Here is a 16,651-nt window from a genome sequence, read left to right on the forward strand (position 1 = left end):
CTTGTCTTATCACAGATATATAATATCAAATAGCTTTTGGGTATCACAAAATGGTTAAAACCATGCACACAAAAAACATAGAATATCACAGTCATTAAAAATATACTGTTTGAGTAAATTAGGGTACATCATGAATGTTCAAAACAGTCTTACGCCAGCTTTCTGGTACAAGACTGATAGATACAACACAATCTCATAACATCCAAGTTTCAATTGCCACTTGTATTTTTGATTTGTCAAAAGGTCATGTTCTGTATTGTCATGTTCACGACAGATCTGCAGTCAATGGATGAATAGTCTGGGACAGGCAAACAAGTGGTTGATAGCATGAACACCTATCACTGCCAGGGTCTGTTAGACACACTTAGTCTCACATGGTCATCAGAGGTCAACCCGTTTAGTCATCTTTTAGGATGAGCATCACCATGTGCTTCCCAAGTCCTTGTTCCAATTACCATGGAATCTTACAGATGAATTAGATCCAAGCTGTTGAGATTGGTGCTGAATGTCCTTCTATACGATGAACTGTAACACCAAACAAATCTTCTTTATCATCTTTAAAGGGTTCCACTTTGTTTTTCATGTATTTCTTGTAAATGGCACATGTGAAGATAGTGATGGCAGCAATGAGAGTAATGGCTGCAGCAACAGCTCCGATGATGATTCCAGTGTTGTCTACAGCAGCTGGCTGAATAGGACTAACACTGGACACAGTAGTTGTAGGTGGAGGGATCACTGTTACATGTATGGTGTCTGTGTCCTCTCCTTCGCTGTTGGTTGCTGATACAGTCCAGTTCCCATCTTCCGCTTCTACCACAGACTGTATGACAATTGTATTGCCATTTTGCAATATATACCCAAGTACTGGTGTGTCCTTAGAGATAATCACTTGATTAGGGTTTGTGAAGACTACATTGGGTACAGGGTCTCCTTCAACATGGCATTCTAATGTCAAAGAATCACCAGCATTGACAGTGAAAGGACCACCACATGTTATGTTGGGAGGTATGCACTTAAATTCAGAGTCAGGGATGGTGTTGAGATTTTGGTATTTGAATTTATCAGGACCAAGACAGATCACTATGGAGTCCACATGTGATGATGAAACACTTGACAGGCTTTTCATCCATTTGTTCTCACATGTGCACTGCCAAGGGTTGTCCGAAATAAACAAACTTTTAAGGTTTGAAAGTAGTGGTTCCAGATCTTGATTCAAAGATTCAATGTTATTTTCCATGATATTCAACACCTTTAAGCCAGTCAAAGGCAAAAGAACATCTCTATCAATACCAGTGAGTCCATTACCTGGTATGTACAAACCTTTCAGTGAAGGAAGTCCTTGAAATGTACCTTGATCCAGAGATCCCAAATTCATGTTTCCAGCATAGAGATACTGCAGAGATGGGATCCGTGACAAACCTCCCACCTCTACAACACAGTCAAAGTTTCCAGACAAGTCTATATACGCCAGATCAGGCAGATTCTGAAACAACTCTTTATTAATTGTTTTAATTTTATTATTTGGTAAACTTATTTCTCTTATTGATGACAAATCCTGAAAAGTATCTCCATCTATGGTGCTGACATCTGAATACGAAATGTGGAGTTCCAGAAGATTTTTCATGTTTGAGAAATCATTCCGTTTGAGCTGCAAGACTTGAGAGAATGTTGAACTAGGGGTTCCCAGCACAGACAGATATTTGGTATCCCTGGGAATTGTAGACGGGATGCCGACCATCGTGTTGTCTTGACAATGAACAAGTTTGGCTGTTGTGTTACAAAAACAGGTAGTTGGGCATCCATTGCTCAACTGCAGTGAAATCATGAACACTGCAAAACACTTGAGGATATCAAACATTGCATTCCGTGTGGAATCCGACATTTCCATGAGGTTCTTGGTGATTACTGTAGTGTTCCACAGATTAATACTTCAAGTTGTTCCAGTATTTTTCAAACGCAGGAGAGGTTTCCCTATTTCTTTCAACAGATTGCTTGGTATGTGTTTATGAAGAAAAGCAGAAATTCTTCAATGTCCTTACATCTCTATCTCTCACAGCTAAAAAGTACCTCTTTAACTCTATAGCATACCTTGATGATTACTTCTGTACAAGGTTCACTTCCAATATTTATACCAATTTGAATTTTTTCAAACAGACGTTTCACCGTCATTATATTTACAGCATTTCATGATTAATTCACTGTCAAATGCAGCATAAATCTCAATACCTTTCTTGATATTGTCACAAAAATATCCTCTTGTCAACAGACAAATCTCTCAGTTGATAGTTTTTTCTCCAGTGTCTGTGAATAAATTTGGAACCTGTCCCTTCCTGGATACTTTGCCAGTGACTTTTACGCTCTGAACCAAATTACGAAACCTTTCTTTTTATACGGGTTGTAAATTAAGCCAATCAAATATTTCCCTTGTTGAACGGCATTCAAACACTCCCCGATCTGGAGTGGCTAGTTGATTCCTTGATAGGCCCTTTATCTTATGACTCTGATTTGCTTAATACTTACACCGCAACAACAAGGGAGGGACTTAGAATAGCCTACAAGAAGCTATCCACGGATACTGACCAATGGGCTGTCCTGGGAGTTAAGAACATTTACTGTACAGGGACTGATATTAGCCTTGAATCTACAGCTTGAGATCAACAGCTCAATACTAAAGTAACCTGGGCATTTGCTAAAATTTGTCAAATTGTAACTTAAGCAGATGTTTACTTCGGCCTCTTTACTACTGGGTGACCATTGTATCAGCTAAACCTAGACATGTCCATACAAATAGCTTCAGAAACTCATTTTATACCTTTGCATGTGACAAGAAATAGTCTTAAGATTCCTTCTACCCTAGGTTCCTCGTCATATCTGTAATTATGACTGTAATGGGAAATAAAATAACAATTACGAAAGAACATTTCTATGAATGCTGCCATGGCTGAACCTGAATTAGATTCAGTTATTCAAACAGAATTATTTTTTGTGCTTCAAATTAAACTGCCAGAGGAAATTCTTTCCATTCGTAGTTTTTAAGTGTACAGGACACAGCATAATTTTCCTCACACCAAGGCTTCCATGGAACATATGAATTGGGAGAGATTAATCTCTATAATAAACTTAAATGTGAAAGATTGAGATTTCTGAGTTTGAGAAAAGTGATATCACTTTGCCCAAACTACTTGATGATCAGCTGATCAATGAGTCATTCTGGCACTGCTTGAGAGAGTGAGCTAGATTTTATGCCACACTCCATAATATTTCAGCTATATGGTGGCGGTCTGTAAATAACCGAGTCTGGACCAGACAATCCCGTGATCAACAGCATGAGCATCAATCTACTCAACTGCGATACGATGACATCATTGACATGTGTAAACCAAGTCAGTGAGTCTGACCACCCTATCTCGTGAGTCGCCTCTTACGACAAGCATGGGTTACTGAAGATCAATTCTAACCTGGATCTTCACAAGCTCTGGTACTGAGAGAGTGAGACAATGAGAGAGTGTCCCTCGTTGTGTTGTGTCGAGTCCATGCTTCACTTCATGCAAATCTACTTCTGTTCAGATCAATTGAGTTATGAGTTGTCAACGTTCAAAAAGTGTCATTTTATGTACAACCGACAATATATCACTTGATTGATCGGTCCACGATCATTACCTGTATTTATGCTTATTGACACTGTAAATATTTGTAGTTGATTTTTTCTTTCAATTGTGCTCTTTTCTTTTTCTGGACGTGACATGTTTGTTTGTGGTTCTTATGTATTTGTGCACCTGCACTGAGTTTTGACGTCAATGCTAGTTTGATGGATACTATTTTAAGTGCTGATGTTATTCATACAATGACAATAAAAAGAGTAATTGATAATGATAGCTGTCTCAGTTTTTATTTTATTTTTGAATACCGGAACTACTAGTATGTCTTATCTGTGTGACTGAACAAAGAAGTGAGCCGTCTTTAGTTTACAGTTGGCAGAATTTGGATTTCACTCATTGAATTTTCTTGGATTAACATTGTTTAAATATAATTAAACAAAAATTAGAAGTATTGAATAAACATAATTTTTCGTATTTAAATGGAATATTTCTTGTGATAATAATAAGATTATTTATATAGCGCTGACTTTTACCACACAAAGGCAATGCTCAAAGCGCTGATGTGAAAAATGTTAAAATATGTTTTTCACCATATTATACTGGGTACATAAAATATCCTCTATATATTCCCTAAGAGATACAACTACAATGAAACTGCATCGCAATGATTTATAGACCATTGTGACATCATCAGTTAACATGACATCACAATGAAACTCTCTTTACCACTGAAATTTCCTATTCTTTTTACACTCAAGACATAGGTTATAACTGTTTACAAAGTTAAAGGTTGCCACAATGACTTATGGTAATATGAATAAAATCTCAGTCTTATGTCTTTTGATTTCAACAGTATCATCACTCATCAACAACACGTTCCAAACGGCATTGTATATTCATCTCATCAACAACAGTTTACAACATCACTTGTGTGACAAGTCTGCATAAACTGTTAAAAATATTTTAAAAGTTCCTATTTCATGTAAATATGGTTATAACCACTGTAATTGCTTGGATGAAATATACCTATGAAAATGTTACCTATATAAATATCCCAAGTTTTTATCAATTTGCCTACCAAGGGCACTTAGTTGGGAATCCCAGATATATCCTGGAAAGTATCATCATTTTTATACCATACTTGTGATAAAACTATCAGAAAAATTAATTTCAGTGACTATGATGTCACACAAACCAAATTTAAAAGTAATGTCTTAGAAATAGATTTATTGACATTGTATGATAAATTTGCAATAACAAATAATCAGTATTAACTGATCATTAAATGAGCAATAAAAACATCACTCACAAGGAGAGACCTTTGAACATATATGGGTTAGAATTCATCCTCAGCAAACTATGCTTTTCGTAAAAGATCAAAGAAAAGAACAGGTGGTCAGTCTAGCAGACTTGGTTGATTGTGTCCAAAATGTATTTAGATAGATGTTCATGTAATGGATTGTCTGGCCTAAACTATATTATTTTACAGACCGCCATCATATAGCTGGCGCAGTAGGATAGCCAATCATGAAAAGCAGTCATCATGCCTAAGGGTTAAATTTTTCTTTGTGTGAACCCCATTTCTGGCGTTCCCTGCTGTGATATTGCTGGATATTGCTAAAACTGGTATAAAACCGACTCACTCACTCACCCACTCATATAGTTGAAATATACATATCGTGGTGGGACAAACGACAAATGAACAACGCATGGAGAGTGTGTGAACTATTGACGCATGTAATATCGTTGTTGACCAGGAAGGGCGGAGTAGGGTATTTATCTAACTGTAGAGACTGGCTGGTTTTTGTCTTGACTACTCATTGTTATGTACGCAACTTGATGAGATCTGGTAAGTCAGTGAACTTTCCTGATTGACATCTGACACTGAGTGATGATGTCTAATTAAGGAACACACAGGGAGTGAAAGGTTACTTATTTAATCATGTATTACCTGCTTGAGAATGTGTGGAAGTGAAGAAATGAAATGTACCTGCCTTTAAATTTATTGTTGCTTTTCAAAATGATTGAGAGTGTCACACGCAGTGTTTGCAGTACTTTCCTACACCCAAAATGTTCCAGATTTATAGTATTAAAGTTACCCTCTGTGAATAAATGTATAATTAATAACAACTTCACAGACTGCTTAATTTGCCACAAACAACTTAACACGAAAATACCCCCCAAAACAATGGAACAAAATCAGTAACATCAATCAGAACACTAAAGCAACAGAAGCCAAGCCAGTTTATTATTAGTCAGGAAGTAATAGGCTTGGTCTAATATGTTTTGATTGGCTAGTTAAGCAATCAAATGCCGCAGATTCATTTGAAAATATATTTTTTCACCATTAAACATCAATAACCATAAAAGATCCAAACACATATTTATTCTGTTTGTAATAATATTACCATGTTGTCTCCATATCTAAATGGTGTGAAGTACAACTATGTATCACACATGTTATTATGTGGAGAATCACAACTCAGATCTTTCATAGGAAAAGCTACCATCATATTCACTGGGTTAAATATTTACCTTTTCAGGCTGATAAGTATTACATTTCTTATCTCACAAGTTCTATCTTAGACTAACACTTTCTAGTAAACTAGCTTCTCTTGGCAAAAGATGAAATGACAAAACTCGCATTAAATTTTCATAAATTAAGCCTTGAACATGTATATATAAGAGACTGAACACAGGAACATATTCATTATGAAAATACCACCAAAGTTCTGTGCATTCAAGCTCTTTGAAGATTTTTAATCTTGCACTTATAAATCTGACACAACACCTGTACAATACAAGCGTATATTACACTCCAACAGGGGCAGTATTCATTTCGAGTGCAGTTTCGATGATTAACTGACACGCACAAGCCAGTCAATCAGTTATCAAGAAGGTAAACACATGTTCAAGCTTTGGTCAATTACTTGCGACATATTTCTACGTCACTGCTGCCAATACTGAACTCAAATACACCAAGCGAGCACATTTATTTGAAGCCGACGTCATGATCTACGCAGAACATAGTTTACCGGAACTGATATGACAAAGGAGATAGTTTGAGCAAACAACAAAGTGTTACAATGTAATGCTGGTCGACATGTAAATCACAGTGGGGGACGAAATGTCATGAGGGTATACTCAACAATAGATTAACAGCTGATTGACACTTACACTTTGACTAGTCTGTAAACAGGATTGCATCCAGCTTTCCTTGTAAAACATGTATTAATCTGAGAATGTCTTGATGACCAGAATTATAGGAATCAATTTTGTGTATGGAAAGATACAAATATCCCTATGAAATAGTGGAATAGTATACAATTCTACTATTTGATAGGGATATTTGTATGTTTCCATGGCTTTTCAGATAGTTAGACTATTCCATATAAATATCCCTATCAAATAGTGATATAATATACTATTCTACTATTTGATAGGGATATTTGTATGTTTCCATGGCTTTTCAGATAGTTAGACTATTCCATATAAATATCCCTATCAAATAGTGATATAATATACTATTCCACTATTCATAGGGATATTTGTATCTTTCCATACACAAAAATGATTCTCATAATACGTCAAGCATATATATCAACATAATGACAAAAGATATGTAGTATAGATTTATTGAATAGTCTAACTATCTGAAAAGCAGAAAAGTCTAAAGATTACCATGATCAAATTAAGAACACAATAAATTAATACTAGTATTTCATAAATTTGGTTTTTCAAATGTGAGGTGGAGTGAGTGAGTTTAGTTTTACGTCGCACTCAGCAATATTCCAGCTATATGGTGGCAGTCTGTAAATAATCGAGTCTGGACCAGACAATCCAGTGATCAACAGCATGAGCATCGATCTACGCAACTGGGATACGATGACATGTGTCAACCAAGTCAGGGAGCCTGACCACCCGATCCCGTTAGTCGCCTCTTACGACAAGCATGGGTTACTGAAGATCAATATTCTAACCCGGACCTTCACGGGTAAAATGTGAGGTGGAGGAAACGTATATGTACATATATTTATTTTCCAGTCAAATGTATCTTTGAAAGCAACTAAAGACTACAAAAGTTACATCAGTTATGGCAGCATCCCCTTCACATGTTCTTACCTTGACCCAAACCATTATGTAGAAAGTAATCCTATTCAAATGACCAAGTTTGGTGGGTAAAACATTAAAACTTCAAAAGAAAGAGTGACTTTACACAGTCACCAAACTTGCAACATGATCAACTTGCTGCCAAATAAAACAACATGCTACACAATTGAAGATGTTAAAGGTATTTCAGAAATGGGGTTGTATTGTGCATGCGAAAATGTCACATAAAAAAGTAAAAGTGGCAGCAAATTATAATACAGTCCAAAGTCGATAAATGACAAAATAAAATATAATTTTCCAAAATAAATGATAATTTTAGCTATTTCAGATCTAATCCATCAAGCAGTCAAGTCTCTAAGTCATTTAACTGTTCAGCCATGTTTTTTCACAACACACTTCTGTTTAAGGAAGTAGGCTTATTTATGCATGTGCAAACATCACTGTTATTTTCGTTTAGACAAAAAACCCATTTTCTACTTAAGAGTATCACCTTCACATAAGTGTAATCCTAAATGGTTTAAGGAATTACATTCTTTAGAAGCATGAGTTAACCAGCAGACCTCCAAGACAGAATGCTCTCTTAACTTTTAAAAGCTTAATCGCAGCAAACAGCAAATAGTAGATAATAGTTTCCTTTCAACTTTCATTTTTTTTTTTTTTTATAAAAAGTTCTGATAGAAATCTGCCAGGAGAGGGTCATTGACGAATGAAACGTCATGACTTCAACATAAAAACTTTCTTCATGGGAGATATAGTTATACTGTTTATTATACAGTAAGTAGGTACAAAAGATTAATTGTGACATTTTAAAAACGTTTTCACATGATGGCAAACATCGTAGCTATTACCATTTTCTAATTTTTAGATTCTAATCAATTATGAAAATATACCTTTCTACAATACATTTACCAGTTTGACAACATTCACCATATGATAGGATTAAAATATTTTTAAAATAAGGTCAGAGATGTTTACCAGGGGAAAGGGCACTATTACACTGATACTCATAACCATGGCCAAGGTGAAAGTTGAACCCATGATATTTGGATCCTGGCATGCCTAAGGGACACAACTCTGGAAAGCAAAGCAGTTTAGGTAGTCACCTGAAAATCAACCCATCACAACTCACAGTGATAAGCATGATGCGTCTGTGATCATGGGGATACAAGGGTACTATACAGTTCAGGTCCCCTACATGTGAAGCAGATATCTCAACAGAAACATACTGACTTTCAAGAATAAGTTCAAAAATCCTACATACCTTTTCCTGCAGTATTTTGGTTTCTGTGTAGTAGTCTATGGGTTTGGCAGCATAAGGAAGATCTTCTATGCCATTCTGTATATCTTTTCCCTCATACACCACACTAGCACTGCTTGTCAACACCAGGCGCTTGGGGGTAAATATATCAACATATATCACACTGGCACTGCTTGTCAACACCAGGTGCTGGGCAGAAATATATCAACATATATCACACTGGCACTGCTTGTCAACACCAGGTGCTGGGCAGAAATATATCAACATATATCACACTGGCACTGCTTGTCAACACCAGGTGCTGGGCAGAAATATATCAACATATATCACACTGGCACTGCTTGTCAACACCAGGTGCTGGGCAGAAATATATCAACATATATCACACTGGCACTGCTTGTCAACACCAGGTGCTGGGCAGAAATATATCAACATATATCACACAAGCACTGCTTGTCAACACCAGGTGCTGGTCAGAAATATATCAACATATATCACACTGGCACTGCTTGTCAACACCAGGTGCTGGGCAGAAATATATCAACATATATCACACTGGCACTGCTTGTCAACACCAGGTGCTGGGCAGAAATATATCAACATATATCACACAAGCACTGCATGTCAACACCAGGTGCTGGGGGATATATATCAACATATATCACACTGGCACTATTAGTCAACACCAGGTGCTGAGCAGAAATATATCAAGATATATAACATTAACATATATCACACTGGCACTATTTGTCAACACCAGGTGCTGGGCAGAAACATATCAGCATATATCAGACTGGAACTGCTTGTCAACACCAGGTGCTTGGCAAAAATATATTAACATATATCACACAAGTACTGCTTGTCAACACCAGGTGCTGGGCAGAAATATATCAACACATATCACACAAGCACTGCTTGTCAACACCAGGTGCTGGGCAGAAATATATCAACATATATCACACTGGCACTGCTTGTCAACACCAGGTGCTGGGCAGATATATATCAACATATATCACACTGGCACTGCTTGTCAACACCAGGTGCTGGATAGAAATATATCAACATATATCACACAAGCACTGCTTGTCAACACCAAGTGCTGGGGAGAAATATATCAACATATATCCCAGAAGTACTGCTTGTCAACACCAGGTGCTGGGCAGAAATATATCAACATGTTATATCACAATGGCACTGCTTGTCTACACCAGGTGCTGGGGGACATATCAACACATACAAGACTGGCAACTGCTTGTTAACACCAGGTGCTTGGCAGATATATATCAACATATATCACACAAGCACTGCTTGTCAACACCAGGTGCTGGGGGATATATATCAACATATATCACACTGGCACTGCTTGTCAACACCAGGTGCTGGGCAGATATATATCAACATATATCACACTGGCACTGCTTGTTAATACCAGGTGCTGGGCAGAAATATATCAACATATATCACACAAGCACTGCTTGTCAACACCAGGTGCTGGGGGATATATATCAACATATATCACACTGGCACTATTAGTCAACACCAGGTGCTGAGCAGATAAATATCAAACAGTGTATGGGTAATGTTGCTTTGTAACCTGGTCATTAGAAGCCTCACTGTGAGGAAGTTGATATGAATGCTAGATGTGATTCCACAAAAAACAGAACATTGCAAATTTGTGGAATACAGTTATGCTACCAGTTTACAGACTCTTCCACCATAATCTGGGCAAACAGTACTGGCAGAATTATGTCCCTTTCTAACACTGTAAGCTAGGATTAACCTGTAAGGATGGAGCGGCATAGATCAATAACTAGATGAGATTTCTTGGATATCATTAGGGTATGCACAAGATAAAAGGACAAAAACAAAGTCAACTATCAGTCCCAGGGCATTTTCTCAGATCAGTGCCCCTTGAACAGCTGAACAATTCATCACACATTGTCACTATATACTGAGAATCAGCATGTATTTTACGATATAAATTAAGGGATTAATACTTACGTCCACAGTCCATATAGTTCTGGTAATATTGTACTAGTTCACACTTATAATGGACAGTTTCACAATTAGTCATTGGCTATTCAAAGAAGTAAGACCACATCTGTCATTACAAAAGGTCCTGGAGGGTATACCTTTTTCCCTTATTTGTGAGTGCGACGTTTCTATACAGATTCTTGAACCGTTGTCAAGCAGGAAATGCATTTCCTGCTTGACAACAGTACAAGAATCTGTATCGAAATGCTGAGACTGCAGTCAGTTTATAGAGAATAAACTCCTGCTTGACAAACTCCTGCATTTCCTGCTTGACAATGGTACAAGAATCTGTATCGAAATGCTGAGACTGCAGTCAGTTTATAGAGAATAAACTCCTGCTTGACAAACTCCTGCATTTCCTGCTTGACAACGGTACAAGAATCTGTATCGAAATGCTGAGACTGCAGTCAGTTTATAGAGAACAAACTCCTGCTTGACAAACTCCTTCATTTCCTGCTTGACAATGGTACAAGAATCTGTATCGAAATGCTGAGACTGCAGTCAGTTTATAGAGAACAAACTCCTGCTTGACAAACTCCTGCATTTCCTGCTTGACAACGGTACAAGAATCTGTATCAAAATGCTGAGACTGCAGTCAGTATATAGAACAAACTCCTGCTTGACAACGGTACAAGAATCTGTATTGAAACGCTCAGAGACTGCAGTCAGTATATAGAACAAACTCCTGCATTTCCTGCTTGACAATGGTACAAGAATTTGTATCGAAACGTCGCACTCACGAATAAAAGGAGTTGTTATCCATAAAGTTTGTTCTATATTGTACTTCCCAACTTTTAAAATGCCACTCAAAGAAGTTGAAAGTGATCTTAGTACTCAGATGATTGTAACTCACATCGTTTAACATGAACTGACGGCAGTCTCAGTGCAGTAACATAACCTTTTGCAATGGGGCTCACATGTTTATATATGGCATAATATTCCTGAGAGTGAACAGTTGAATTCTTATAAAGAAAATTATTTTAAAATCCAGAAAATTTGGATTTACCTTTACACCTTCTTTCTTGCATGTTGCTATGACAACTTTGGTTCCCTGAAAGTTGACTTTGTAGAAAAGGGCTCTGTTGTCGCTAGAGGGCGCTGGGGAGGCACAGTGGAACACACAGCTGACTCCCTTCAAAGCTGGTTGTAAATCCTAATATACAATAATCAAACATGTCACATAAACAAAACACCAATCAATAGGGTTGGCTAAAAAGATCTATATTAATCAGAAATATTGTCTATGGAAATCATTACAAATGATTATCAATATGAAAACTGCGTAATCGATAATATTGTAAATGAACTATTGTATTTCAGCTTGATGTATTCAAGGGGACAGTCTTGAATGGTTATGTGAGTGTCTCACAATAAATTAGCTCTAGGATAATAAGAAAGCAGTTAAGCTGAACATTCATATATTTATTCAGGCAAGTGACAAGAAAAACGAATGGGGGACTTTCATAAAAAAGGCAAAGAACATGTACAGGTCATTTAATACGTAATGATGTGTGACTTACTTGTTCATTACATAGATCTCCTGTGAAGAACTTGATTCTGTCATCATCAAAGGTTTTCCTTACATCAAATACACGACAAGTATAGCCACGCTTGAGGAGCTCATCACAGAGGTGGCGGCCAAGAAAACCACAACCTCCTATTACCAAACATGTCTTGTTCTGAAACAAGTAAAAATATTTCTGCCTGCAGTTACCACTTACAAATGTTTTATTAAAAGTTACAATTGCTATTATTCATTATACCAAGACAGTATTAAAAGTTAATAATTAATTCAAGTAATAAAATGCTATTTCATGACAAATTTTCAAGTACTACATGTTTTCTTTATGTTTTACCCCTTGCAGCTATGAAAGGGAACACCTTGAGAAACGTAAGACCTGATTTTAAATACTGGTACCAAAAAGCCGAAACTCATACCAGACAGAGACTACTGTTCACTCAACATTGCTCCTTGATGGATACATTTACATTCTCTCGATTAACGGAAAATTTATTACCAATTTTAAACAGATATTATTCATTTTTTGTTACAGTGCTTACAATAATAATCACCTCAATGGGGATTCCAGATGAGAACTGAATCAATCCCTGGTTTGCATAGCCCTGACCAGGGTGCCATTGTACAAAGCGATTTTAGCGTAAAGGTGATCGTAACTCTCATACCTTAACACAGACTTACGACTGGCGTAGTGCAAAGGTTACTTTGTACAACAGCACCCTATAGTCCGTCAACCTAACTTTTGGAACACGGTTTTTTGCAAGTTACGTTTAAACAACAAAAGGTATCCAACTTTTATTTGCTCAGTTAATAATGATATCTGACGACCTAATTGGGTGTTGAATTGCTAAAATTTATATCACCTATTAAAGATTTTACTTAAGAAACTATCATATAAAGTTTCTGACAACAACAACATTTTCAAAAGATAGTACTGGCAAGTACTGGAACAGCTATCAACAATGTCGCAATGTGTGTCAACATGTTATGTACATGGATGCACGAGCATTTCATGGAGAGTGTTTGTGACATCACAGCCAGTGTTCGGGTGTCGGCAAGATACTCTCTAAAGATGCACGGGATATAGTTAAAAGAGTACATGCGTTTTCCAAGAAAGAAGCCAAGAGACAAAACCCCTTTATTTCTCTGAATTGCTTCATGAAACGTACACTTCATGCTACCAAGGTTTCAAGAACAACACTTCATCGCATTATATCCCTTGACAATGATGCAGAGTCTGACACTGAATCTTGATAGACGATTAGTGAGGGATGTAATTCGACGTTTACACAAGTCGAATGAGGCTATATCTTCCAGAAAGTTGAAGAAGATACTTCAAGATGACCATGATATCCATGTCTCCAAGTACACGATATGCAAATTATTGTTTAAATATGGATACCACTTCAAGAGACTGAGCAACCAAAAGTTGACATTCTGTGAAAGGGGCGATATCATAGCAATGAGAGCTCGGTATCTGAGGAAGATACGTCAGATGAGAGAAGAAGGACATGTAATCGTGTGGCTTGATGAAAACGTGGGTAAATGCTAACCATACATCTTCTTACCAATGACAGCACCCAGATGCAGAGAGCAACATAAGAATACCTCTTGGAAAATGAGAGAGACTCATAATCCTTCACACTGGCTCTTGCTTGGCGTTTCTTCCTGGATGTGATGTTGTTTTCAGGGCCAAATCCAATGATGGAAGGGATTACCACAGTGAAATGAACTCTGCAGTGTTCACTGAATATGTGACTGAACAACTGATTCCAGCACTGGTTGACCATTCTGTGATCGTAATGGACAATGCACCTTATCACAGCTGCATTGACCCCCAGGATAAGTGTCCAACCTCAGCTTCCAGAAAGGGAGATATGATTGCTTGGCTTGACAAACATGGCATCGAACATCCATCAAAATCAACAAAAGTAGAGTTGTACAAGATTATCCTTACCAAAAAGCAACCACCTATTTATCAAATGAACAATCTGCATATACAACATAGTCATGAAGTTGTACGTCTCCCACCCTATCACTGTGACTTAAATCCGATAGAACTCGTATGGGGCCACCTTAAAAAACAAGTTGCACAGAAGAACAAATTGTTTAAGTTAGCCGAAGTAACACGTATTGTGCTTGACGAAATTTGTAACATCCCAGCAGATTTGTTGAAAAATTGTGAAGATCACGTTTTGCAAATAGAGGAACAATATTGGCAAAATGATGGTTTGCAAACAGAAACGGTCACACTATTGATCATAGATTTTGACTCAGAATCTGACTCTGACATTGAAGTCGGGACTTCTGGCTCATCAGTATCTGAACATTGATATGTTCTCATAATATGGCAAGTCTTCACCTTCTCACCTTTGTAACATTATGATGTTTGATTATTATATTAATTACTTGCCTTTACCTTTCAATACAAATGAATAATTATAAAAATCTGTCTAAAATGAAAAATAGTTTGGTGATATGGTCCCTTCTCAACATGTCCATACACAATCACAATGTAACCCCATCTGCATGTGCCACACACATTGCAACATTGTTGATAGCTATTCCAGTACTTGCCACTACTCCCTTGTGAAAATGTTGTTGTTGTCAGAAACTTTATATGATGGTTTCTTTACTAGTTGATATAAATTTTAGCAATTCAACACCCAAATAGGTCGTCAGATATCATTATTAACTGAGCGAATAAAAGTTGGATACCTTTTGTTGTTTAAACGTAACATGCAAAAAACTGTGTCCAAAAGTTAGGTCGACGGACTATAGGTATTCACAGGCTTCCCTCACACAGTTTCTATATAGCTGAATGTGATATTATGACTTCTTGTGGCTATGAGATATACTCATAAAATTTCCATAATGAACAGACAAAATATATTGGTCTATGGGTGAGTTACAATGTATTATTTATTCACTCAACCCCTAAAACAAGCAGCTGGTATGATAGGACAAAGGCATTCTATGTAACAAAGAAATTGAGATTTTATGAGTGATTCTAGCAGAGAAGCACAACTGGTGGAATCAAACACAGAGAGGTTGGTACCAAAGTCCATTGACAAACTTTCAGTTTAGGGCAAGTCTCAAGGTAGGGTTAGTGTATTTCGCAATCAGTGCTACAGATGAGGAGATGCTTTCACTCTAAGTTGTGATCAATAGGAATCAGACCTCAGTAAAATTTAAAGGGGCATATGGGAATTTCTTTCATATAACATTACTGAACGATAATGGAGTACCAATGGATGTTAAATGTTTGTACATACCATAAACTGTTGTAATTGTTCTCTTAATGTTTAACTTGTGAAAATTAAACGAAAAGACTGCTTTTTCAGGATTGCTCAGGAAAGATCTAAACTAACTTATCATTTATGCAACTTGTCCCATAGAGTGAGTGAGTGAGTTTGGTTTTACACCACCTTTAGCAATATTCCAGCAATAACACGGCGGGGGACACCAGAAAAGGGCTTCACACATTGTACCCATGTGGGGCATCGAACCCGTGACGAGCTAACGCTTTAACCACTAAGCTACCCCACCGCCCCTGTGTCCCGTAGAAAAAGCCCCAAATATTTTAATATTTTGCGAAACAATGTTGAATAAACCTTGTTCATATGTTTCACGAAGCTGATTTCAGTTCAAACTGTCAAAGTGGTTCGACGTGATGTGTGTCGTCTGAGACAATTTCACCAATCATAGCATCCGAGAGGAACATGTGATAGAAAGGTTCGTCTGCTACAAACGTACGAGCCAATTTGAATAGTGCAAACTATTTTAACGATGGTTAGAGAGAAGTAGCAACACCACCAATTACTAAACTGAGATCCATAATGGTTGTCATATTGACATCTAATAATTAACGGCCTAACAACTGTACTAATGTTCATATGATTTCTTGAAAACTTCCATACCAGTGAAGCAGCCGCCATACTGTTTGTTGATAAGAATTTTCGCCAATGAGCTGTGTGGTTACTTTTGGTGCAGGCCTAATCTCGTGTATAAATAGTACTACCCTTAAAACTAATAACAGATCAAAATGGGCATCTGCGGTCTTCAGGCAACGCGTGGGCGTTTCGGTTGTTATTTTCTGATTTTTCATGGGTATTTATAAACTACTTAAAA

The 16,651-nt window shown here is 37.1% G+C and overlaps 1 protein-coding gene across 2 annotated transcripts in view; it reads right to left on the reverse strand.

The window, feature by feature from the left end:
- LOC124281694 (sterol-4-alpha-carboxylate 3-dehydrogenase, decarboxylating-like) overlaps positions 1-16,503 on the reverse strand; it is a 47,057-nt gene extending 30,554 nt beyond the window's left edge. The window contains exons 1-4 of one of the 2 annotated variants that reach the window (XM_046717685.1): positions 16,441-16,503; positions 12,522-12,680; positions 12,008-12,154; positions 8,971-9,099 (exon numbers count right to left, since the gene is read on the reverse strand). In XM_046717685.1, coding sequence (XP_046573641.1) covers positions 8,971-9,099; positions 12,008-12,154; positions 12,522-12,680; positions 16,441-16,458 — 453 coding nt within the window. In that variant the 5' untranslated portion in view covers positions 16,459-16,503. Of the gene's footprint in view, positions 1-8,970; positions 9,100-12,007; positions 12,155-12,521; positions 12,681-16,134; positions 16,329-16,440 lie in introns of those variants that run through there. The other variant, XM_046717760.1, reaches the window with a different exon arrangement.
- Between the last annotated feature and the right edge of the window lie 148 nt (positions 16,504-16,651).

The sequence above is a fragment of the Haliotis rubra genome, unplaced genomic scaffold, assembly GCF_003918875.1.
Source record: "Haliotis rubra isolate DU_JTF1 unplaced genomic scaffold, ASM391887v1 Scf1, whole genome shotgun sequence".
Classification (NCBI taxonomy): Eukaryota; Metazoa; Mollusca; class Gastropoda; order Lepetellida; family Haliotidae; genus Haliotis; species Haliotis rubra.